Source organism: Vigna unguiculata, chromosome 4 (genome assembly GCF_004118075.2).
Source record: "Vigna unguiculata cultivar IT97K-499-35 chromosome 4, ASM411807v1, whole genome shotgun sequence".
Taxonomy (NCBI): Eukaryota; Viridiplantae; Streptophyta; class Magnoliopsida; order Fabales; family Fabaceae; genus Vigna; species Vigna unguiculata.
Window position 1 is genome coordinate 3,582,426 of NC_040282.1, and position 27,672 is coordinate 3,610,097.

The 27,672-nt window shown below is 28.6% G+C and overlaps 2 protein-coding genes across 2 annotated transcripts; both read left to right on the forward strand.

Annotated features, from left to right (window-relative positions):
* Nucleotides 1-1,559: 1,559 nt before the first annotated feature.
* LOC114182540 (uncharacterized protein At4g15970-like) lies at nucleotides 1,560-5,466 on the forward strand. Its single transcript, XM_028069431.1, has 3 exons — nucleotides 1,560-1,988; nucleotides 4,271-4,639; nucleotides 4,906-5,466. The coding sequence occupies exons 1-3, from the start codon at nucleotides 1,776-1,778 to the stop codon at nucleotides 5,389-5,391; spliced, it is 1,068 nt and encodes a 355-aa protein (XP_027925232.1). The 5' UTR covers nucleotides 1,560-1,775; the 3' UTR covers nucleotides 5,392-5,466.
* A 2,837-nt stretch (nucleotides 5,467-8,303) lies between these two features.
* On the forward strand, nucleotides 8,304-12,864 carry LOC114182524 (uncharacterized protein At4g15970-like). The gene is made up of 5 exons (XM_028069411.1): nucleotides 8,304-8,645; nucleotides 11,126-11,395; nucleotides 11,472-11,837; nucleotides 11,916-12,397; nucleotides 12,514-12,864. The coding sequence occupies exons 1-5, from the start codon at nucleotides 8,538-8,540 to the stop codon at nucleotides 12,590-12,592; spliced, it is 1,305 nt and encodes a 434-aa protein (XP_027925212.1). The 5' UTR covers nucleotides 8,304-8,537; the 3' UTR covers nucleotides 12,593-12,864.
* Nucleotides 12,865-27,672: the final 14,808 nt, after the last annotated feature.

Consider the following 27,672-nt stretch of genomic DNA (forward strand, 5'->3'; position numbering starts at 1 on the left):
TAATAAGATAAGTCTTATTATAAATATAAGATATATTTATAAAAGATATACAAATCAACTAGTTAATATAAATATTTACTAAAAAGTCAATTGTATAAATATCAATCGTACTATATAAATATCTGTGTGAGATATATGGATGACCATTAATTCAATTTAATTACCTTCAAAATTTAAGTTATTAGCATAAATGCAAGACAAAATAGTAACTAATCTCACATTTATTAACAAGTGAGATGAAGCATTTTCCACACGCAATGAAGCGGTGTACTAAAGAGCACGTAGTCACTTGAATATTCTTTTCTTTTTTTAGTTTTTTATAATCTTATAAATGATATTTCGTAAATGTGTAAGTAATATAAAACGTTTTTTTTTTACTTTAAGTATTTTTATCATACTTATTAAAATAGTGTTGTGTTATAATTTAAGATAAGATAATTAATGTTTTATTATCTTTTTAAATAATGTAGGATTTATTATATATTTAAGATGTACAAATTAACTTAATGAAAGTATATCTAAATTTTCATTTATCTTCTACATTAAATAAATAATTTCATCATGATTTATCGTAACTTTTGAGAATTGGGTCCATACGTTTATATCATAACTAAGGAGTTGACTTAAACTCCACTAGAGTCATCCCAACGCTATTATCATCACATGTAAGAGCTTGCATCATTTGACTTTCCATTTTATTTAATTATCACTAAGCTGTTTTAAGCCCTTTTATTATATCACACCGCCTTTTATTTTATTGTATAAAAAATAAAATTAATTTAATAATTTATCTTTATGTATAGATTTATTATTCGTTTTTTTATGTCTTTCTTTAACTCGATTAAAGTTTAATATTTTTTAAATGGAATCAATTTGGTTCTATTGCTAATAATATTAGATTGATTAACGGTACTAAATACGAAAATTTTCAAATATATTTTGTGTTTTTCCATCTCAGAAATAAATAAATATACCATAGTCAGAGACATAACACTACTATAAATCCTAGAAACCCAACAATTGTGGGAACCTCAAACCAATCCTAGAATGACGGGTTTCTCGTTTGTCAGAAACTTCCTTCATTGATAAACTTTCTTTAATTTTACAGGTCCAGGAAAAATAATGACTTTGATATACTACTTAATTTTTAATTTTAAAAAATATGATACATACATGATAGATGTTATGAGATATGTTATGTGAAAAAGTTTATTATTTTATTCTATACATACATGATAGAATAATAAATATTATTCTAAAATTTATTTCTAAAACTGATTTTTTAAAACTATAATTTAAATAAAAATATTAAATAAAAATTTTAATGATAATGATAATCATGAACTTTTTATATCTTTAAGGAATCTGTGAATCTCTGAGTTTTGGACGAGAGAAAGTTTATTATCTAAGAAGATTTTTCTTCTTTTACGGTACGTACACAATTTTTTCTTTAAATTTTATTTTTTAAAAAATGTTATTTTAAATTAAAATAATTGGTTATTTATTTAAATTTAATCATTTGTTAAACTAAACTAATTAGTTACAATAAAAATGACACTAAATTTTGCACTTTGTTTATACATTAAATCATGTAGAAACAAAAATGCCGATCAATAATATACATATATTTATCTATTTATACATGTATGTATATATTAGTTTGGCAACGCGATGACTGTCTCATAGCATGGAGGGGAGAAAAGAAAGAAGCAAGTAAAGGTGTTGACATGAAGTGAAAGATAGCATCTTTGCCAACCCCTGTTCAGCAAACAACCATGGAGACAACCGTCGGTGCCGGCGTGGAAAAAGCTGTCGGCGACGGCACGAAGGCATGGGATTCCGGTGGTACCAACATTTTGGTGAGAAGGGTGATGTATGTGGCCATGCTCCTTGGTGGAGTTGGAGTACTGTGGATGTCTTTTCATCACTTTGGTTCTCCCTTGGAATGCTCCACCTTCTCACACCACTCCATGGATGAATCATCAAAGGTTACTGTCTCTTTCTCTCCATCTTTGAGTCTAGTTTTGTTTGTAACCAGAATGACATATATATAATTTTTTTTAATTAAATAAATAATTTTTTCATTTTCTTTATTTAAATTATTTTTTAACATCCATCGAATGTATTTTTTAATTTTTAATATTTTTATTTTTTATTTTAATTTAAAATTATTCAACTAATCTATTATGAATAATAAAATTTGTAATACAACTCAAATACATTCATAAAATTTTATAAATTTAAATTAAAAATATAAAATCTCTAAATTTGATAATTTATAATTTATAATTACGAGAAAAATTAGTTAAGATTCGTATCAATTTTATAAAAAAAATTTTAAAATCATTATTAGGACTCTGATGTATGGACACGATGAATGAGACTACGTATCAGTGTCACGTACGTATCAAAATACGTTCAAAACTCATCCATCTAAACTATTGCAGATATTGATACGACTGATTTAATTTAATTTTTTCTTTTTTCAGTACCACACTCACAGATTCTTATATCAGACCATCAAATAATCTCGTTTTGCTTTTTCTCGAGTGTGTTAATATATGAGAATATAATTGAAAATGTATATTTTAAATAATTTTTAAACTGAATTTTTAAATAATAATAACAATAAATAATAATTTCAAATAAGATATAAATTGAATTTTAAAATATTGATAAAAAACAAATAAAAATATTATATATTATAAAAAATTATAAAATCATAAAAATTATAAAATTAAGTATCGAAACACATAAAAACAATTCCAAACATATTAAAACTTTAAAAATAATATGTATAATTTTATTATAAAATTGTCGAATGGGATACAAGACATCTTAAAAATTTAAGAATAATATGTATAATTTTATTATAAAATTGACGTATCGAATACATATTGTATCTTATATTTTTTAAAATAACACGAATCACCGTGTCAGATACGTGTCGTATCCGATACTCGTATTGTGTCTATGCATCATAAGTTCATACTAATTTGGTGAAAACTTAAGTTGGAAAAAATATCGTAATAGGAATAATAGAATCATAAATTTAAGATACATAAATAATAATAATAGAATATTAATCCTAATCTTGATTTAAAAGATATATTGTGATAATACATTTCTCAATCTATCTGTTCATCAATCTCTTTCCCGATTATCTTTTTATCTTTCTTTTACTCTCATATTGATAACTTGAAAAAGAACTCATGTATAGAGACAAAATCTTATTCCTTTTTATTAACGAGCATCCATTAAATTGATTTTTATTTTATTTTTTAAACAATAAAAATACATAAATAAATAATATATATAAACAAAATGATAAAAATATTTTAAAATTTAATATATATATATATATATATATATAATATAGTTAAATACTTTTGGGATTTTGTATAATATAATTAATATATATAATATAATTAAATACATATAAAAAATAAAATTGAAGACTTTTGGGGGAATCATGGCTCACTTTAGTCATAAACATAAACATGTTCCGTTAATGATATATATCACATTATATTTTAGTATTTTCAAAATAAAAATATCAATGTATTAGATACATATATATTATATTTGTGTATCATATAGTGAAAATAATTTTTTGTGATGCTATTTTCTTACTACGTATATGTAACTATATTATTTTATAATCAATCATTTGTAATCATATTTTTAATTTGATATTAAAAAAATGTATATATTTAATACGAAATTAAGAAATGTTATCTTTGTACTGAAATAAATAATTATTACTGATGTATTTTTTTTGTGAAATAACGAATAAACATAATTAATTATTACGATATCATTTTTTTATTTAAATTATTGAAATAAAAATAAACTTTTAATATATAACTAAAAAGGTTTAAATTTAATTAATCACTGTCATATAAATCAGTATGACATCAATTATTACATCTTATTTTAGTCTCTAAAATATCCAAAAGAAAAATAAAAATAAAAAAAGGCAATTTTCCTCAAATTTCATTCACTACATGTACAGAAAACAAGCGAAATTGTTGCACGCAATATAGGCAGTGCAGAATTTTGAAATTATCTTGATTTAATTTATAGTAATTGTGCATTGTTATTTGTCACACTCATACACATCTCATATTATCTCACTTCTCTTCTACATTGTGTGAAGTCATTGCAATGTTCTGTCATTTGTCCTCTCACGTGTTTGATAAATTTCTTGAGTGAATTTTGAACTTGAATTACCAAGTGTTTGATGTTTTGTCTTGAGTTTATGCATCAGGAGGGTGATAATGATCAAAAGCTGGAGAGTGTTCTTAGAAGGGCAAGTATGAAGGATAAGACAGTGATACTCACCACTCTGAATGATGCATGGACAGCGCCAGGTTCCATATTTGACCTTTTTCTTGAGAGTTTTCGTATAGGGAATGAGACAGAATGGCTTTTAAATCACTTGGTGGTAATAACTTATGAACAAAAGACACAAGAACGTTGCCTTACTGTGCACAAGCATTGCCACCAACTCATATCTAAAGGCGACAATTTCACTGGTGAACAACGTTACATGACCCCAAACTACCTACACATGATGTGGAAAAGGCTTGAATTCCTTGGTTCTATCCTTGATATGGGATATAGCTTTGTCTTCACGGTATGTACATATTGTTTTGCCAAAAAACTTTACATCTTTGCACCAGATTCTTTGTTGGATTTTCCTGTACTGTTCTTCTATGCCTTATTGATATTGATTTTGAAAATTGAAAATTGAAAATATATTTATAAGATCTCTAAAATATCAATATAGTGTATCTTTAATGTTCAACAAAGTAAAACACAAAAAATCTAGCAGAGAATATGAACTCATCTTTGCACACATGGCCATCTTTGTTTTCGTGGTTTTTTTTTTTTCCTTTGCAGGATTGTGATATAATGTGGCTTAGAGATCCCTTCAAACAATTTGACAAGGATGCAGATTTCCAAATAGCTTGTGATGCTTTCAACGGCAATTCCTCTGACATACACAACTCTCCGAATGCAGGGTTTAAATATGCGAGATCTAATTATCGAACTAATTGGTTCTACAAGTTCTGGATAAACTCGAGGAGTTCATACCCAAAATTAAAACAGCAAGATGTGCTGAACAGGATCAAAGAGCACCCTTCGGTTTCTGACATGAAGCTGAAGATTAAGTTCCTCAGCACCAGCTATTTCGGAGGGTTTTGTCAGATTAGCGAGGACTTCAACAAGGTCACAACAATGCATGCAAATTGTTGTGTTGGTTTAGAAAACAAATCCATTGATCTTAAACTGGTGCTAGAAGACTGGAAGAAGTATATGGCTTTGCCTGAATACAATAAAACAGAGTCACATCATTCTTGGAGGGTACCAAAAAGTTGCAAGTAGTAATATCTCAAAATTTCATTATTCAATGTATTAGAGTTATATGATTCATAAGCTATATAAATATTTTTGAGATGAAGTTATTGATGAGATGAAGTTACATATTGTTCGATTCAATGTAACAGTAAGCTAACTTGGCAGGGAAATGTTTCTGCATATAACAGAGACAAAGCAAACACATATGGAGGCAAAAAGAGAATATGTGGGAAAGAAAAGACTTTGTATTCTTTAACATCAACCTAAGAGATGGTACAACACAGGTCTTTATACACCTTTATAGAAGGTAACTGAACATAACAGAAAAACAGACTTTTTTTATTTTACTTAACTAATACCCCTCCTTAAACCAAAAACATTAAAGACACCAATCTTCTCTTTGAGAAACTTGAACCTCTCATACTTCAAGGCTTTTGTAATAATGTCTGGAAGTTGCACTTCAGACCTGCAGTGTTCAACAATTAGTTTTCCACTGGGCACTTGCTCATGGATGTAATGAAACCTTGTTTTAGTAAGTTTGCTTCTGCCATGAGAAGCTGGATGCTTTGTTAAGTCTATACCAGACTTATTGTCAATTAAAAGTTTCCATTTACACGTTTGTTGCACCTTCAATTCGTTCATCAGAGAGCACAACCAATTTGTCCACTCACTTGAGGCTTGCTTCAGTCCATACAAGACCTTTTTTAGCCTATACACCTTATGCTCCTCGCTCTTATGTTCAAATCCCCTAAGTTGATGTATGTAGACTTCTTCTTCAAGTGGCTCATTTAGAAAAGTTTACTTTACATCTAATTGATGTAAAGACCAGTTTTCATTTGCTGCAATGGTTACAAGAACTGTGACAGTTTCAATTCTGGCTACGGGCATATACATCTCATCATAATCTATTTCAGCTTTCTGCAAGAAGCCCTTGGCAACGAGCCTGACTTTATATCTAGTAACCTTAAGACCGTGATCTTATGGGATTAAACAATGTACACGAATGATACGAAGCGATGAATTTAGAGAATATTCATGTTCTTTTTCAACAATACGAAAGTGATACAGAGTGAGGGATCAATGGGGCTGCTCCCATCCCTTTAATGTGCAAAGATTAGAGAGCGATCCAGGGCCATTCTACAAGATTACCCTCACTCTCAGTATTTTATTTGGAACCTGTTAACATTTATTTGGATTTGATTCCAATTTCAGATTTTTGTGCCTGTTTTCAGAATGGAACCAGTTAATATTTTTGTGGATCCGATTCCAATTTCAGAATGGAATTTGTTAACATCTGTGTGGATTCGATTACAACCCATTGTAGCATCTATTTAACCGGTTCTCTTTTCTTTTGGAATCTATTCCATTTCACTGATCACTTCTCAATTAATAAATATTTAAAATATTTTTATTTATGATAATAATATATGAGAAACTAATTACAACTTATCTAAATACCATTTTATTATACCTTTTTAACACCAAGGACAATCAGGTCATTCTACATTTTCATCTATTAAATTTAATTTTTTTTAGTCACATCAATCAAATCCTTCACAAATTTTCACAAAAATTACTCTCAAATCCACTCCAATATCACCTCCAAATCCATAAAAAAGAACAACATAAATATCACCTTCTAATCAACCCAAATTAATCATCTTTCTCTCCCTCAAATCATCACCCACAAAAGAACACACCCTAAAACTTTTGATCATATCGCTATAATGGCTTTATAATTTGGAAGATTAGATCGCTTAAGCCCATAATTGATCACTCAAGCCACAAAACACATATTTCAAGCCTTAAAACTCATCACTCAAGTTATAGCTTGATGTTTATAGATGTCAAAAGTATTCTCTCTCCTATAGAGCTCTAATCGCCCAAACAATAAGTGGTCATTTAAGCATTAAAGAGTTTGAGATTTGAGGTTGAATATGGAATTTAAGTCTTGACATACAAAGTCATGTTGCTCACATGAACGATGATATAATGATTTAGTGACAAGATAGTCAATGTTGATTCTCTCTACATTAGGAATTAAGCAATCAAACACTAGGTTGGATGGTTAAGAGAGGAAGAAATTGAACAATTCTCTCTCTATCTCTCTCTCTTTTAGAGTTGTTAGCACTCAAGCAATATGAAGTATCACTTAAGTGGTGTGGTGTGTTCACAACCTGAGTTAGGAGTTTTATTTTACTTAGTGAAGACATGTCAATTAGGCAAATGTGTCTCACTCATTCCTTAATTGTATTTTTAAAGTACACGAGATTTCACATATTTTTGTATAATATCAAATTTCACAAACACTTTCAATCAAACTCAAAAAGTTATACATATTTACTAAAGTGGATGGATTAGATTAAGTCAAAAATGAAAAAAAAAATTACTATTATTAGTTACTCTTGATATAGATATTAATTAGCTAGAACTTTGCATAATTTAGATTAATTCTACAAGATAAGATATAACTTTTTCATAGCGTATAATCAAGTGAAATAGTATAATCTAACTTCAACATTGTTTACTAGAAATTCTAAATTTACACATGATAACTATTGAAGGTGATAAAATCATTTCAATTTTTTATAAATAAATAATATTGTGATTTCTTTTATGATTCATGCTATAACAAAAGTTAATCTTCTGGAGATATTTGTTAGCACACTCAATACGTAATTCATAATATCAAGAGAATCAAATTTAGTATTATTGGGAACTAATTACGTATTAATCATGAAACCATTAGACAAAGTAACGGATTATAATTATTTGCTAAACATAGAAATCTCATTGAAGGTGTTCATAACAATTTGTTTTGTTTTGAGAACATTCCGTCTAGCCTCCACTTTCTTAGAGTTTTCTCTCTATCTTTTCTTGCAATAACCTTCAAGATAATTTTTTTTTCTTCTAAAAATCTCATTGCGTAAGAATTTTCATTTTCTTCAATCATTCAAATACATGCATGGAAATGGAGTCTAACTTTGAGGTACCATATTACTTTCTTAACAATGAAGGAGTACCATCATATACTTTGTTATTGTGAAGGTTCAAGTAAGTGTCAACCACCACCGTGAAAGAACATCATTGAGGTTCACAAACTCAAACCACCGACCAATTGGATCCATCAATTACATCGTACAAAACCCTAAAAATCAAAGTTCTATATTTAAATGGTTAAGGGTGGTTCAGAATATACTATCGTGGACTTTGAATGGTTCGACGATTCTGGGGCAAAATCCAACACTAATCGTCAGCATCTCATCTCTAGACATGACAAGGTAATCAATCATTGCTTTTATCATAAGTTTAACCAAGTTTTTACTTTCATTCTGTTTTTATGTTCTAAATTTAAAATTAACTTAGTACTCATGTGGGTGAAAATATTTTAATTTTGTCTTGTTAGACCTTAGTAATTAGTTAGGTTATAATTGGTAGCTAAGTTCTATTTTTTGTATATATATAATTTTAGAATTAATTTTAGAGAAACAATTCATCCAACTTTTTATAATTCAAAAAGTATTAAATTGATTAAACTAACTTTTTTAAATGGAGTAAAATACTAATTGTTTTTTGAGATATACGATACAACTTTTGATTTCTTTTAAGATTCAACTAAAAATTAAAAATTTCGATGATTATATAAAAAAAAGGGGCAAATATACATAAATATAGAAATATTATAATTTTGTACAACAAAATTTTTACTTGATTTATATATATATATATATATATATATATATATATATATATATATATATATATATATATATATATATATATATATATATATAATAACCAATAGATTAATGCACAATCTCAAAATATGAATAATGACACCGAAAAAGATCATTATATATCATTCTCCTAAATTTCTAATAATAAAATAAAAATAAGAGTGCATCTTGTTAAAAAGGTTAAATACGATTTTATTTCTTAATTTTTTTAAATATTAAAATTAACTTTTATTCAAAATTTTGATTCAAATCTAAAATTAGTCATTAAAACGTTAAATAAATTTAATAAAATTTGATTATTGATTAAATTTACAAATTTTTAAAATTAAAGAATTAAATCATATACAAATTTTGAAGATGGACTAATTTTAATTTGTATGTAAGGGAAAAAAATTATACTTAACCTATTAAAAACTTACACTCAAATACATATCAGTCTAATTTATAAAATTTATTAAATAAAAATAAATAATTAAACGAAATGTCTAAAGTGTTCTAATTATATTATCATATTTTTAGGCATAAGAGATATAAATATTAAAATATCATCATCTCTATTTTTTTAATTGGTGTTACAAAAATAAACAAATGTAATATATGTTTTTTTCATAGAATAGTTATAAATGTTTCTATTTTATTCTTTTTTTTATGTATACTCTACAATAAATACATATTACTTACATTTATTTTTCAACATCATTAAAATTGTGTAAATTAATCGAAAGTTGGGTGAATAGTATAAATATATTTGAGAAAAAAAAACTAATGTTAATATTAAACTTTACAAATGGCGAATAAAAAAGAGTATTTGCTTGAAAAAAAAACAGTTAAAGAAAATAGTATCCCCTAATATAATTAAAAAAAATCAAATGATTACCTTCGTGAAAAATGGGATGTATCTTAAATAATTTAGATTTATTGATTATTTTAGAATAATATAGTTAACAATAGCGTAGTTGTTAAATTCCAATTAGACGTGGGTCAATCTAACTGGAAAGTGGCAAGTTAACAGATTTGAATGCGTATTGGATCGATTTTAACAAATATTGGTAACTCAAATCTTTACCCTGGTTTTGTTAACAATTATTTTTGGAATAAAATTATTTAATTTTTATGAGCTTGTTATATTATAAACATTAATTGTTTAAATGGAATTTTAGATAATAAATATTATAACTGTTTCCTTTTCTAATTCTTAAATATCATTAGTAAATAATTTTAGTGACTAAAAGTTGGTAGTTACTCTAATAACTAATTTAGATACCAATTTACAAAATAATAAATTATTTTGATTATTAAAATAGTCATTAGTATGAATAAAAAATTATAATTAGTCATTAAATTGAGTTTTAAATCTACCTATCATGGTTTTGGCTACCAAAGGAAATTAGTCACTACAAATTAGCTACCTATGTTTTGACTACCAAAATGACTTAGTTACTAAATTTGTCTCTAATTAATTAGTAACCAATTTAGTGACCAATTATAATTTTTATTAGTAATCAATAATTTTATATTTTTTAAATTGGTATCTAAATTGGTCACTGTAGTGACTAACAACTTTTGGTTACTAAAATTAGTTACTAATAAGATATTTGTTTGTAGTGTATATTATTAAATTGACATTTTAAGAGTGTGAGAGTATAATCATATATTTTTATAATAGTTAGTAACTAATTAATTTGATAATAACTTATAAACATTATAAACATGACATGATATCTCTGAACACTAAGAATTAAGATATATAGATGACATTTTCATTAAATATATATATATATATATATATATATATATATATATATATTAAGAAAAAATTATAGTATGTTTCATATTTTTTTTTTTTATCTTTATTTTTGGACGTGATTTAGTAATTGATGGTTGACACCAAACAATATGAAACCAAACAATATGAAAGGATAGGAGTCAAAAGAATAAGAGTCATATTCTGATTGTTCATGTATTAAATGAAAGATTGATTACGATGAAAGGAATAAATGAAGGATAATGTAATGTAAGTTCAGGAAGGTGGTTCCTCATCGAAGAATGAAGCAAGTCATGTTTCTCACGCCAATTCAACTAATAAAAAGGACAACTCTCCTACCTCTGTCGTAAAGAATGCCATCGGAGACAACAATCCATGGAATGCCGGTAATCACCTTTCAGTGAGATGGGTGATGCAATTCACAATGTTCATTGCTCTTTTCGCGGTGTTGTGTATGTTTCTCTTCATATCTTCCATTTCCTTTCAGACTCCTACCTTGTCCCGTTCCATCGCCATGGACACAAAACAGGTCCTTCTCTCTCTCTTTGTTTTTTTTTAGTTATGGACACCAAGTGTTTGATGTAATATTGGGTTTATGAATGCAGGCTTATACCGATAAAAGGTTGGAGAGTATTCTTAGAAACGCATCCATGAAGGATAAGACAGTGATAATCACCACTTTGAACGATGCATGGTCAGAGCCAGGTTCCATATTTGACCTCTTTCTAGAGAGCTTTCGCGTTGGGAACCAGACACAGCAACTTTTAAACCACTTGGTTGTAATAACGTATGACCCAAAGACACATGAGCGTTGTCTTACCATGCACCATTATTGTTACCTAGTTGAAAACAAAGAAGGAAATTTCACTGGTGAAATGTTTTACATGTCCCCAAATTACCTACAATTGATTTGGGGTAGAGCTAAATTCCTTGGTTCTGTCCTTGAGATGGGATACAACTTCCTGTTCACGGTATATACATTTCTTTTGGAAGAAAAAGCTTCTTAAGATCTTCATCATTCACGTTTTGAAAGGGCTTTTGGTTTGCAGGATACTGATATAATGTGGCTCAGAGATCCCTTCAGCCTATTTTACGAAGATGCAGATTTCCAAATAGCTTGTGATTTCTTCAATGGCAACTCTAGTGACATCTTGAACTTTCCAAATGGAGGGTTTAAGTATATGAGATCGAATGAGAGGACGATCTGGTTCATAAAGTTTTGGATCAACGCTAGGATTTACTTCCCAGGATTGGGAGAGCAAGCGGTGTTCAACATGATCAAACTCCACCCCTTGATTACTGACAAGAAGGTGAAGATCAAGTTCCTTAGCACTGATTACTTTGGAGGGTTTTGTGAACCTAGCAAGGACCTCAACCAGGTCTCAACAATGCATGCCAATTGTTGTATTGGCATAGAAAACAAAATCCATGATCTCAAAATCCTGCTTGAAGATTGGAAGAAGTATATGGCATTGTCTGACCATGATAGAGAACACTTGAATCATTCTTGGAGCGTGCCACAACGTTGCGGGTAACGTCAATTACTTTTCTTAATCATTCTTTTTTATATGTTTTCAGTTCCTAACTTTTACATGAACAAACATGGTATTTAGTCTTTGAACAATTGTGGATTTTGATATCATGCAGACCTCAATTACCAGTAGAGCCCATACCAGAACATCCCTTGCCAGAAAATCTGATACCATTGCAGAAGGTAGCACAATAAACAAAGGTTGTGATTACACTTGTTGCTGACATTTTATAGGTAGAACATCAAATAAGAAATAAAGTCTTTAAAATACATAGTTTTCTTCTGAATACAAGTCTTATTTAACAATGGTACATTTTATTACATAAATATGTACAAAAATAAATGTTACATTTGAATAGGAGTTTAATGTTTGGATATAGAAATATTTGAGAGATTAAAGAGTGTGAAAAAGATGAAGTTCATGTATCATTACTAGAAAAAATTGTAAACTTGTTTACTTCGTACAATAAGATTATGTTGTGTATATATATATTGGGTTTTCTCCAATTGGGTTTTGAATCTTCTGATTATTTCTGGGGGTTTCTCCCCACTAACCTTTCTTCTGTACCTCCAATAATTACATTTTGTCTCTCAGAAAATTGTGTTGCGGATGTCGATATCTGTTTCGTAATTTTTTTTTATTTTTTTATAACGGATGTTGATAGCTACTTCAGAAATATGTGTTGCGGATGTCGACATCTATTTCGTATTTTGTTTTTTGTCTTTTTGTATTATGGATGTCGATGTCCGCTTCAGAAAATTGTGTTGCGGATGTCGACATCCGTTTCGTCTTTTTTTTTGTATTACGTATGTCGATTTCTGCTTCAGAAAATTGTGTTGCGGATGTCGACATCCGTTTCGTAATTTGTTTTTGTTTTCTGTATTACGGATGTCGACACCCGCTTCAGAAAATTGTGTTACGGATGTCGACATCCATTTCGTAACTTTTGTTTTTTGGTTTTTTTTTTCTACACAAAAATATTGAGCATGAATTAGGGTGTTGAGATTCAAGACTATGCAAAATTTGGTTCTCTTCTTTTATATGATATTCAAAAGAATCTTAATAATTGAAATCAATGTTTACAAGGTTTGACAAGAGAAAACTGGTTCTTTCTTTCTGGGGAAGTAGCACTAACTCATGTAATCATCTTACACAAACCATTACCAGAGACTACTACTTCTTCATTATAAAGAAACTTTTCTTTTGCTCGACAAAGATATTGATCCACGTGGTCAAACTATTTGTAAGCAAACATTCTTGAAAAAAATAAAAAAAATAAAAAAAGAAAACGGATGTCGACATCCGCAATTTGAATCTTTGATGCGGATGTTGACATCCTCAATGGCAAAAAAGGAAAAAAAAAAGACGCAACGGATGTCGACATCCACAATTCAAATTTGCGAAGCGGATGTTGACATTCCCAATGACAAAAAAAATGAAACGGATGTCGACATCCGCAATTCAAATCTGCAAAGTAGATGTCGACATTCACAATGATAAAAAAAAATGGATGTTGACATCTGCAACTTAAAAGATATAGGGTCTGGGTATTAATTTGGGATGCAAGAGGTGGATGGGTATTCTTTTAGGGTGCACGAGTTTGGGAGTGCAGGAGGTGGATAGATTATTTTACTATTTTTTCTCTTAATTTTACTGGGAACAAAGACAGAATTTAAAAGAGTTTTGGGATACTGAAAAATATTTTAGGGCACTGGAGAATGTTTTGGGTAGGAGAAAGCCCCCTTATTTCTTCATTTTGTATATTTATTGAGCTTATTCTGTTACGGCCCAGCCCAATTTCAATCTCTCTCTTACTCTTTAGACATTTAATGTTGGACCTAATGCTTTTATAAATAAACCAGCCCAAAATAGTAATTTAAATAACATGCAATTGTTATTTAATTTAAATCTTCAAATTTTATTCCTATTTTCTTTTTCAAATACTAAATTTCAAGAAATTCTAAAATTTATATTCTAGAAGTTTCAAAATTTCAATTCATTTTACAATGTATTTTAAAAATTTCTCTAGTGTTAAAAATCTAACAAAATTACTTACTAGAAGTTAATTTTTAGAAAAAGAGAAAATGACATCAATTGTGGTTAATTTCAAAATTTGTGTTTGTTATATGTTGCTATTCTCACTTTCTTGATTTTGATACTAATGGTAAGGTAAAAAAATCCCAAATAATTTCTAGCCCCTAGAAAGCACTGGTATAAAATAAAAATTATTATTTTTAATCAATCCTGTGCATATTTTATTTATTTGTTTCAGGTATCAATGTTTTCTGAATAATAATTTGCTGGCTTAATTAATTTGGATGTTAATATGAATCAAAACATTACATAGTGAAAATCTTTATCATGGAGTTCTACTCATCCCACAAATTTTAAAATAAGTAAAATTTATCTTGTTTAAAACTTGATCGCTTGAAAATTATTATATTCTGAAAAATGTTTTTTTTTTTTTTGTATTTTCATACAGAAATATTATATTCGATTAAAATTCATTTTCTAATTACATAACTTTTTTTCAAAAGAGAACTGTATAATTTGATTTCTTTATTTTGCTCGAAGTCTAAAGAATATCAATATAAAAATATAAAAAAATAGACGAAAATAAGCAAACAGTGATATAGTTTATATCACAAACAAGTTGTATGTATATGACAATAATCTAAACATATTTCATATTATAATTTATTACTTAATTATTAATCAACACACGAATAAGTATCCAGTAAATATATAATAGAAAATTCCTTATATCTTTTTAAAAAAACTTGTATTTAATACAAGTTATCAAATATATAATTATAGTTTATTAGATAAATTAAAATAAATTTAAACATTCATTAAATATCATAACTTTTGTTCTGACCCGACCTGTCTTAAGATATTGTCCGTTTTAAAGTGTGAAGTTCCATCACAGTTGTGTCTTTAAAAGACGTTTGTGAAGAGAAAAATAAGTATTTAAATCTTATTTGTCCTCGACTCTTAAGTGATGTGAAATTTATTGAATATACAGAACAACTTTTTATCATTTACCAGATGAGATCAACTTTCTTCGACTCTCATTTTGTAATAGATTCATTTATATGATTTGAGAAATACTAGATATGATTTCAGAAATATTGGTGGTATAACCTGAATATCTCATGAAATCTCTTAACTTAATACTTATAATATACATAATCAACTTAATAATGCATCCCTGATAGCTACTATCTTTTCACATCATATAGTATAAACAATTCATTGCAATCAATTACATTTTATCATAAAATCACATGAATATAGCATTTATAAACATATTCATGTAAGTGTCAAAATAAGTTAATGCACGAGAAGAACATAGATGCAAAATGCTGAAGTATGGAAGAATCTATTTGCATGTATTTAAGTATCATTGTATTATATGTAGGGATGTGAAAAAAATTCTCGCGAGTATCCGCGGATAAAATCCGCAACGAGTAGAAAACAAATATTAAAAATAGATATCCGTTATTCGTGAGTATGAGTATTTTTAATACCCGCATGTTAACCGGACGGGTACGAGTATCATAGTATCCGTACCTGTGAGATACCCGTACCCGCTAAACTTTAATTCATACAAATATCCTCATATATATATATATATATATATATATATATATATATATATATATATATATATATATATATTAGTAAAAAACATTCTGACCTAATTTTTTTTAAAGTCTTTATTCTTCCAGCTTCAAGTATTGGTAGGTTGTCTTCTTCCAATTACACCCATTGACATTCTTCTCTTTCCTTTCCTTGAAATTGGGCATATACATCAAACCCTATATAAACAGTGACCTTTATGGTATGCGTTTTGTCAAATGATGAAATCAAAATAAGAATACTTGACACGTGGCAGTTGAGGTTTATTATTTGTTTATTTTGTTTATTTTTCAGGAATCAATTGGAGAAAGTGAACTTGTTGATCAAAGCAGTAATTAAAGAATTTCCATTGTATTGAACGTCATTTTATATTTATTTTTATAATTATTTGGACTTGTACGAACTTGAGTTTGTTTGAACTTTTAAGTCATTTTATATTTATTTTTATAATTATTCGGCTTGATTTAAAATTTATGACAGTGATGTATTTTATTTTATTTCACTTGAATTTATGATTAAACATTTGTTTTTTAAATAATTTTGTAAATACCCGTGAGTACATGTAGATACCCGCAAATATGAGAAAAATAGGCAGATACCCGCATCGACGAATATGAATACAAGTACGGGACGAATATTTATCCAGCAAATGGTACGAGAGAGCTACTACTCCTATCCTACCCCGTTAACATCCCTAATTATATGTCTTACATTAAGGAAACTAATTATATGTCTTACGTTAAGGAAAGGCATAAGAATTATAACAAATAAGAAACATATAATCGTGACATTTAATTATAATTAATAAAAAACTGAAAAAGTTTCAAAGGTCCATTTGCATAAAAAAATTATTAAAGGACCTATCAATAACGCATCAATCTTCTAAGGCAGTTTCTTCTTGTTTCTTACTCTATATATTTCTTTGTCCACTCTATATAAAAAAAATATCGTTTTATCTTTATAAATTGTATGATCTGAATGTTAAAAATAATTTTTAGATTATATAATTAAGATTGTAGAATTTAAAAGCCTTTTTTTTTTAACTTTCGGATCGCATAACAAGAAATTGATATCTTTTAAAGACCAAATTTAATATTTACTAATAATAAATCTTTTAAATCATATATTAACTATCTGTTTTTATTTTCAATTTTATAAAATAGAAATAGTTGGGTTTATACATATTTTTTAATTTTATATATATATATATATATATATATATATATATATATATATATATATATATATATATATATAGATATATGAGATTTTGATTCATATCTAGAATATTTCCAACTCAAACAAACAAAATTATTTCGATTTAATTAGTAATTTTAACTTTCAAACTTTAATATATGAATAAAAAAATTCATATCACATTTAATAATTGTATCAAACTTTTTTTAATTGAAAATTGTTAATGGTTAATTACTTTTTGAAAAAAATAACTCACAATCTTTTTTTAAAACCAACTTTATATTTTTTGAAAAGAGTTGAATCCACAATTTTTTTATTTTTTTCTTTCAATTTTTTTATTCTTACATCAGTCTATAGTTCTATATAGAGGTGACAATACGGGTCAACCAAACTTATTTCTGGCTTATAAAAAACTGATCGGGATGAGACAGTCTGTTTATGCAACAGAGGCTAAATACCTCAACCTATTCCGTCTCGTGACGGGCTAATAGGCTAACAGGCCAGCCCGTTTGGCCTGTTCTCTTTGTAAAGAAATGTTCTTTTTTTTTCACACAAGCATAACCTGGCCATGGTATTTTACCATTCTCATATGTGATTTTACCCCTAATCCAAATAAATAGTTATATCTATTCACAAAGATTACATGCACACATAAACTCTGCAGACATGATTCTTTCCCTTAAGATTTTCGGTGTTGCATGAGCAACGTTTGCTTCCTTCTATGCCAATAGAAACAACAATAATATAGCATAAATTAATTAAAAAAATTGCATCAAACATATAACAACTCCTCAAACGTAGCAGGTTCTTGAATAAGAAAAGGATAATGATAGAATGCCCCTTTTTTTTGACCCCGAAGTTACCCGCCTACGTGGCAGTTATTATTTTAATAATTTTTAAGGAAACGGTAATTGGAGGTAGCGGCAAAGGAAATCTAGCGTGATGTTCATGCGCTTTGAGTTGGATAAAGTTTTTAAAAAATCACATTGTCTGCGCGTTTTCCCTCGTTTCTTCCTCTCAAATTTCTTCTTGGAGCAGAGACGCACAAGCAAGCAGAGAGGCATTTGAATCGCAAGGCATTCTCTTCCCCAAAAGGCTATCGTTCCATAAAGGTTGGTGTTGTGGGTCGCAGTGGAAGTAGATAACGGAGTTGTGGAGAGTGGTTTGGGTTGTTGGAGGTGGCGGGTTCCGCGGAAACCTAATACTTCTTTTAAAATTTTTGCCATTCAGGACCTAAACGCCAAATTTGGTACCTTGATAAGTAGCAAGCATATCAATCAAGTCGTTCTTAGTGGCCCCAATACTGCGGTAGTTTACAAACTTCTAATTTCAGATTCACCCCACTCGACGAAGATAGGGAAGGGCTGGAAGGAATTTTGCAATCAACATCAATTCAAAGAAGGGGATCGTGTGCTCTTTCAAGTGATGTAATGAAAGTTAAGCTTTTCATAAAAATCTGATATTTGTGTTTTCTGGTATTTGAATGAACTGCCCTTTTGTGTTTCCATAACTGCCTTTTTATGATGAACTTTTTGTACTGCCAGTACTGCAACTGATTTTACACTGTATTATTACTTGAAATAGGGTTTCGACACAATCGTATGGCCATCGAAATAAATTCATCACCATGGATCATCACCAAACAACCTAAATAAATAATTGGAATTCAAGATTCAATTAAAAAAGAACTTTTATTGTTCGATAATCAAGTGTCCTTTTGTGATTCCATAACTGCCTTTTTACCATGAACTTTTTGTACTTCCAGTACTGCAACTGATTTTACACTGTATTACTACTTGAAATAGGGTTTCGACACAATCGAATGGCCATCGAAATAATTCCATCACCATGAATCATCACCAAACAACCTAAATAAGTAATTGGAATTCAAGATTCAATTAAAAACGAACTTTTCTGGTTCGTTAATCAAGTGTCCTTTTGTGTTTCCATAACTGCCTTATTACGATGAACTTTTTGTCCATGCAGTACTGCAATTGATTTTACACTGTATTATTACTTGAAATAGGGTTTCGACACAATCTAATGGTCATCCAAATAATTCCATCACCATGAATCATCACCAAACAACCTAAATAAGTAATTGGAATTCAAGATTCAATTAAAAGAGATCTTTTCTGGTTCGTTAATCAAGTGTCCTTTTGTGTTTCCATAATTGCCTTTTTACGATGAACTTTTTGTACATGCAGTACTGCAACTAATTTTACACTGTATTATTACTTGAAATAGAGTTTCGACACAATCGAATGACCATCCAAATAATTCCATCACCATGAATCATCACCAAACAACCTAAATAAGTAATTGGAATTCAAGATTCAATTAAAAACGAACTTTTCTTGTTCGATAATCAAGTGTCCTTTTGTGATTCCATTACTGCCTTTTTACCATGAACTTTTTGTACTGCCAGTACTGCAACTGATTTTACATTGTATTATTACTTGAAATAGGGTTTCGACACAATCGAATGGCCATCGAAATAATTTCATCACCATGAATCATCACCAAACAACCTAAATAAGTAATTGGAATTCAAGATTCAATTAAAAACGAACTTTTCTGGTTCGTTAATCAAGTGTCCTTTTGTGTTTCCATAACTGCCTTTTTACGATGAACTTTTTGTCCATGCAGTACTGCAATTGATTTTACACTGTATTATTACTTGAAATAGGGTTTCGACACAATCTAATGGTCATCCAAATAATTTCATCACCATGAATCATCACCAAACAACCTAAATAAGTAATTGGAATTCAAGATTCAATTAAAAGAGATCTTTTCTGGTTCGTTAATCAAGTGTCCTTTTGTGTTTCCATAATTGCCTTTTTACGATGAACTTTTTGTACATGCAGTACTGCAACTAATTTTACACTGTATTATTACTTGAAATAGAGTTTCGACACAATCGAATGACCATCCAAATAATTCCATCACCATGAATCATCACCAAACAACCTAAATAAGTAATTGGAATTCAAGATTCAATTAAAAACGAACTTTTCTTGTTCGATAATCAAGTGTCCTTTTGTGATTCCATTACTGCCTTTTTACCATGAACTTTTTGTACTGCCAGTACTGCAACTGATTTTACATTGTATTATTACTTGAAATAGGGTTTCGACACAATCGAATGGCCATCGAAATAATTTCATCACCATGAATCATCACCAAACAACCTAAATAAGTAATTGGAATTCAAGATTCAATTAAAAATGAACTTTTCTGGTTCGTTAATCAAGTGTCCTTTTGTGTTTCCATAACTGCCTTTTTACGATGAACTTTTTGTACATGCACTACATAACACCACAAACACTTTCGAAAAGTCATTATTTATTAATTGCACCATAACACAACAAAAACAAAACAAATAGAATTGTACACAACTTAATGTTTCATAGGTTTCAATTACATGTCTATGTTCTTATAATTAAACAAATGAAAATGATATTTCATTTACATCAAACAAAACAAAATACATACATATTGCTCATACTCCAACAACTATTTCAATATCGTTTTCTTCTTCCGACTATAAACTGCGAACGGAGTTTGGATTACATGGCTTTTGGACCATAACCGTGGATCATTCCTCATACGCAAGTACATATCGCTGTTCGTTGCATTTCTGTCTTCTGCAGCTTCACTTGGAACATCCACTTCATTCAAATTCATAGGAGAAACAAATTCATCTTTACTTCTATTTTCCCTCTCAGCCAAAGTTGATTTCAATTTAGCAATCGCTCCACCAAGTTCACGAATATCATGTTCTTGCTGCTCAATTACACCCATAAGCTGCTCCTTCTTTTTCGTTCCACCAGAGACACACTCTTTCTTCTTACTTTTGTCACGCTCGCCATCACCTTTTGATAAAGCTTCTTTCACAACTAACTCACTTATTTCTTCCTTAGAAAGACAAAGATCATGCACAATCTGAAATTTAATTTAAAACAAACAACATCAATAAATTGAAAAAACAACTTAAACCACAAACAATGCAGAAAAAAATAATAGACAAATTTATCATTATGTAATGATAGACTAGAAAAACAGTTGCAGTACTTCCTGTCCAAAAACTACAACGTAAAAAGGCACTTATGGAGTCACAAGAGGACACTTAAATCTCGAACCATAAAACTTTATTTTTAATTCAATCTTCAATTTGAAATACTTATTGAAGTTTTTTGCTGATGATTGATGGTGATGGAATTATTTGTATGGCCTTTGGATTGTGTACAAATTTATCATTATGTAATGATAGACTAGAAAAATAGTTGCAGTACTTCCTGTCCAAAAAGTACAACTAAAAAAAGGCACTTATAGAGTCACAAGAGGACACTTAAATCTCGAAGCAGAAAACTTTATTTTTAATTCAATCTTCAATTTCAAATACTTATTGAATTTTTTTGCTGATGATTGATGGTGATGAAATTATTTGGACGACCTTTGGATTATGTCCAAACCATATTTCACGTAATTATACAGTTTAAAAGCAGTTGCAGTACTGTGTGTACAAAACGTAAAACGTAAAAAGGCACTTATGGACTAACAAAAGGACACTTAATTATCGAACTCGAAAAGTTGGTTTTTAAAAAAAAGTTGATGAACAACAAACATATTGAATCCAATATAGGCAAATCCTGCACGAATTACACAATTCTGGTTAAGTTACAAACCATCAAAAAATAAAATACCTAACTTATATCACTACAATCTCCAACCTCACAACCTTCACTACCTTCACAACCTTCACTAATGCCACTCATGTCAATTGACCTGCAATTATAAAACGCATTAACTATCACTCATATTCAAAAACACAAATCCAGTTTGCTTTTTCTACTCACCCAATCCTAAATGTCGAAACCAACAAACTCAGTTTCGAACATCCAACAACACAATTGCACTTCGCATTTTGTAGCCACCCGACCCTAACTGTCGAAACAGTTCGCATTTTTGGTTACACAAATCAGTTCACATTTTCAATTAACTATCCACGACAACATTTACGATTTACAGAGCATCAATTTGGGGAACAACTCATCAAAATGCCATTTCAATCATCAAACAAGAAAATACGATAATGGGGTTTCATTTTCGGAAAAACATCACAAAAATAGTGGTTTCATTTGGGGAAGAACATCATAAAAATAGGGGTTTGTAATCGGATAGTAAAACATACTAGAGCACCCTTTGATTTGCAGAACAAGAACACTTCAAATTAGGGCTTCCAATTCGACGCACGAAGCTATGGCAGCAATCCGCACTCTCGCCGCACTCTCGCCTTTAGTTTAAACCGCAAAGGAAAGTTTTATTTTTCTAACTTTTCCTTTTTCCTCTCTTGCGCGTGTATCACAACCTCACCATTCACTCCACCTTCTCTCACGCGTTTCTGCTCCCGTTTGGTTAAAAATTATTAAAATAATGACTACCACGTAGGCGGGTAACTTCGGGGTCAAAAAAAGGGAGCATTTTATCATTATCCATAAGAAAAATACCAAACAACCTTAATCGATGAAAGCTAAACACATTAAAGAAAGTGTCTTTCTTTCTTAACATCTTCCACCACCTAAGCAAATACCAAAAGCTAGTCTTCATCATTTTCAGGATCATTAGATGTAACATTGGAATAAGTCTCCTCTACTTTGCGATTCGACGAACATGTTCTTACTCCTCGTCACCACTATCGTAGGTTTCGACTTCGACGCCAGCATTTCTTTCACCGTGATGCTTTGAGTTTAAACGTTTTACAAGATCAACCTTTTTTTTTATCAAATGCGAGTTATGAGCCAATTTGTGCCCAACCTGCCCTGCAACCCAACGGACTAACAGGCCAGACGAACCAGACGAGCCAGGTTGATATATGTTGACGACTTTAATATCTTGATCCAGTCCACTTTTTTATGACGGATTGGAGCGTTGAATCTAACCCGTATTACTACCCTTAGTTTCGTGATCTTATCCATATTTACCATAAAACATAAAACATGTATACTAGTGGTTTCATACGATGAACAAAAGAAGGTTTCTATGACATCAAACAAATAAAAAGATGTTGACATCACAAAGAATCAGAGATAGCCGAGAAAGCATTGAGAATAAACTGAAGCAGCAGCCAAATGTTTGAATCATCACCAAACAAAGATACCCAAAAAGAAAAAACAAAAGTATCATAAGTGACTCATCCAAGAGATAACCATCAACCAACTACTGCCTTCTCAATTTTCTAACATTCTTTCATAATGATTTTCTTTAAAAATATTACTAAAGTTGAATTCATCATACCAACAATTAATCAACTTTTAATTTTTGATACTGTTTCTTTCTTTCTTTCTTTAACATGTTTCCGGATACTCTTTAAATAATACTTTATATGTAAATTTTCATAATAATCAATGACAAACTTTTAAAAATTATTTTCATTGTCAAGATAAATGTATACAAGTTTTGAAATATAAAAAAAAAACTTTTATCTATATATTATTTATATATAAAAAAAAAATTGGGAGACCAAGGCTCCTACAAACTTTGTAAACTCTGTCACTGATATTAATGAAAGTGTTCTTTTGTATATAAAATAAATAATGTTCTTTTATATATAAAATTATAAGGAATAAGTTATTCTACATGTAACTTATACTTACTTTTATTTAAACTAATGGATAGAATGAAATAACTGTTTTATATATATGTTTGGTACTAGAATTTTTCCACATTCATATTTTAGGAATTATAAGTTCTAACAATTATGGTTTTTAGTAGTCATTAAATTCTATTTTAATAGAAAGAATGTTACCGGGAATATTTATATAAGGTTTTCAGAAATCATATAACAACTGTTATTTTATTAAAATGTTTCATTTATTACCATCTTAAATAATTTAATGAGAGAAACGTGATTTTTTTATTAAAAGTTTATATCAACCAAGATAAGTTAGATCTATATGTTTTGTATCAAACTTGACTTTAAATGTTTTTTCAAAAAACATTGAAAAAAAGTTTTTATGATGATATATTTTTCAATAGTGAATCAAAAGGTTTTTTTTTTTGTATTTCAAAATCTCTTTCAAGTCAAATTTGTAAAAGTAGGTTTGTGATTTTTATTTTTTTTTATAAATTAGGATCAATTCGTCAGGATCCAAAACGACATTATAGGTGAAGTCGTCTTATATACTAACAATTTCATTATTTAAAAAAAAAAATAAGCAAAATTGTCTTGTACCAAAACGGTTTTAGTGTAATGGAAAAAGTGAAGTCCTCTTGTATGATGACGACTTCACTTTCATTATTTTTTAAACATTGCAGTGGAAAGTACACCATTAATTAAATCATGTTTGAACCATCACAGTGCTTCTTTTAACGGGGTATTGTGTTTGTGCATTGGTTTATGGGATACAGGACGACTTCACCTATAATGTCGTCATATATCCTAACGACTTGATCCTAATTTAAAAAAAATAATGAATTCATTTTTACAAATTTAATTTGAAAGGACCTTAAAATACAAAAAAAACCAAATTTAAAAATAAAAAAAAACTGTTCTTTCCAACTTCGAAATCTCACAAAACATTTTTTTTTTCCCTTCTAAATGTCTCGTAAGGGTGACTATTCTCTCTATATATTATCACCTTATTAATATGTACAAATCGATCTGAAATAATTATTCATTAGTCATTAATTTTATGAAAACATAATTTAATTAAATTATTGAATTCTGTAACACGCCATAAAATGAGACACAAATCTCTAAAACTACAATTAATAAACTGAAGAAGACTACTTAAGGATTAGTCCTTCCATTTCAACTAATGCATATTGATTTAACATGTAATCGTATAACTTTGTTTAAGTGACTTTCCAAAAACAGCTTTGTTTAGGTAAATTTTAATGTATGATAAAACAAAGGGGGTGGTTGTGACGTTACAATAAATTATTATTCCTGTGTAGAATATTTAAGTGGCTCTAGATACAGCTACGTAATTAACTATTAATTTCACCGTGATTAAGACAAGAAGCACATTTTTCCTTGTGGTGGTGACTAGTGTTATAATTAAGAGGTTTAAACTTCCTTAATATGAACATTGCCTATGATTAAACAAATGAAAGAATTTAGGATTGTTATCTTACTCATATACCACCTCTGAATTTTTTAGGTTAATAAATTGAAAAGATGGAACAATAATGGAATTATTATGGACTTGCATAACACGTCATTTGGCATTATAGTTAGTGTAGGCATTCCACCATTGCATGCATGAGTGCCCAACAAATCATCAATTCATCACTCACTCTTCAACATAACATTGCACCAAAATTCATCATTGAAGGCACAAAGAATAATAAAATATTGTTCATTTTGTTTTTTCAGGAATATATTTTCTTTACGGGTTACAAAACGGGTCGTTTTGGCCCGCCAATAAAAAAATGGATTGGACAATTTAATCCGTTCCGTCTCAGAACGGATTAATGGATCTTATAGTAAAAAATCTATATAGTAAAATTTCCTCATCTTATAGTAAAAGAACTAAGATAAAAGAAATTATTTTTGTTTTATGTTTTAAATTGGATATATGTCTTACGAATTCTTTTGATCAGTTCAAGTATTATAATATCAATTTACATATAATTAAATGAAATTAATTAATGCACTAACAATAAAATTTGAATCATACAAGACTTGCCATCAAAGTTTGTCAACTTCATTCGGGACGTGAATGTAGAAGATGTGTTTCTTATAGGGCCCAAAACTATAGTCAATTGCAAAATCCTATTATCAAATAGGAATAGAAGTTCAACAAAAATAGGTCAAGGTTGGAGGTTATTTTGTATTGAAAATGAGTTAAAAGAAGGTGATATTGTTGTCTTCCAAACAGACAATGATTTTATCGAACCAAATATTGAGGTCTTTGTTAATGGTTGTTGTTGTGATTAGATTAAGCATATTTATAGAATGTTGTTGTTCTAAATGATGTATTTCATGACTTATGTTTATTATCATTTCAATAATATCATTATCTAAGTTTAACATCTTATAGATTTATATTTTATTAAATTCTTAAAACAAATTGTTACACTTCTATAATTTATTATCAATAATAAAAAAAAAACCCGTGCATTGCACGGGTCAAAAAACTAATATATATATATATATATATATATATATATATATATATATATATATATATATATATATATATATATGAGAACCATTCTTAAAATGAAAAGAGGAACATATAATTATAACCATTAAATTAAAATAAAAAATAATGAAAGACTATGATAAAAAAAAAATCTCCATAGAAATTAAATCATATGCTTTTCTTTTCTATGCAATTACACACGTTCATCTATTTCATGATAGAAAAACAAAATCACTATATCATTATAATATCTTAGTTATAAATTATTTAATTAACTTAAAACTTATTTGGTAAAAAGAACTAACTTATAACTTACATATTTGCAGCTTTTTCCCTTACAATACCACATCATTATACTATTTTAAGACTTTTCTTTTTCTTTCAGCTACTCTTTCTTTAATCAAGTGTATGTTATCATATCTTATTACTTCAACAAACATTTACAAATTTCTTTTAAAATTTAATAAATATACAAAATTACAATTATCTTTTTTTTTATAAATAAAAAAGAAAAGTTAAAAGATGAATCTTTATTCCTTTAAAATCTCGACTGAAACTTGTAATACGCCTAATAATCATGCATTATTTGGAAGTGGCGAGACTAAAATCATAATAAAATTTTGAAATTTAAAATAGCTAATATTTGAGATGTGATGATTGGTTTTGAATGTATTTGAAATTAGAAATATATATATATATATATATATATATATATATATATATATATATATATATATATATATATATATATATATATATATATATATATATATGCACAATTTTTATATTTATAGTTTGTTTTCGTAAGAGTATGTTATTTAACCACCTTATTCATAGTTTCGTGAAAGGTATATCTAAACATTTATGTGGAATCAATGTAAGATATTTTCGTAAGATTAGTGTTCACAATTTTGAGGAGTTTTCAAATATAGAATATTTTCCTTCATTCGAGTGAGAACAAAAGTGGGTAAAGTAAAGGTTCTTTTAGCGTTACGATAAAAATAGACATTTTCCTCGAATCTTAAAGAATGCAAAATGAATGAAATACGCGAAGAAAAATTGGTTCTAGCTTATCTCTAATTTGTTGTCATTATTGAAAAAAACAATTTCAAAAGAAAATTTGATGTTAAAAGTGATGCTTTAATTGCTGCATGATTTTTATGATTATAGCTTCACCAACCTTTTCCTTTTGCATCAACTATAAGTAAGAAATAATTTAAGAAATGCTAATTTAAATGTGTATCAAGATGTGACAGTACTTGGATATAAGTTTCTATATA

Coding starts and splice junctions, on each gene's coding strand:
- LOC114182540 (XM_028069431.1), top strand. CDS start 1,776: ATGGAGACAACCGTCGGTGCCGGCGTGGAAAAAGCTGTCGGCGACGGC. Junction 1,989..4,270: donor CCATGGATGAATCATCAAAG/GTTACTGTCTCT, acceptor TTTATGCATCAG/GAGGGTGATAATGATCAAAA. Junction 4,640..4,905: donor GATATAGCTTTGTCTTCACG/GTATGTACATAT, acceptor TTTCCTTTGCAG/GATTGTGATATAATGTGGCT.
- LOC114182524 (XM_028069411.1), top strand. CDS start 8,538: ATGGTTAAGGGTGGTTCAGAATATACTATCGTGGACTTTGAATGGTTC. Junction 8,646..11,125: donor TCATCTCTAGACATGACAAG/GTAATCAATCAT, acceptor ATGTAAGTTCAG/GAAGGTGGTTCCTCATCGAA. Junction 11,396..11,471: donor TCGCCATGGACACAAAACAG/GTCCTTCTCTCT, acceptor TTATGAATGCAG/GCTTATACCGATAAAAGGTT.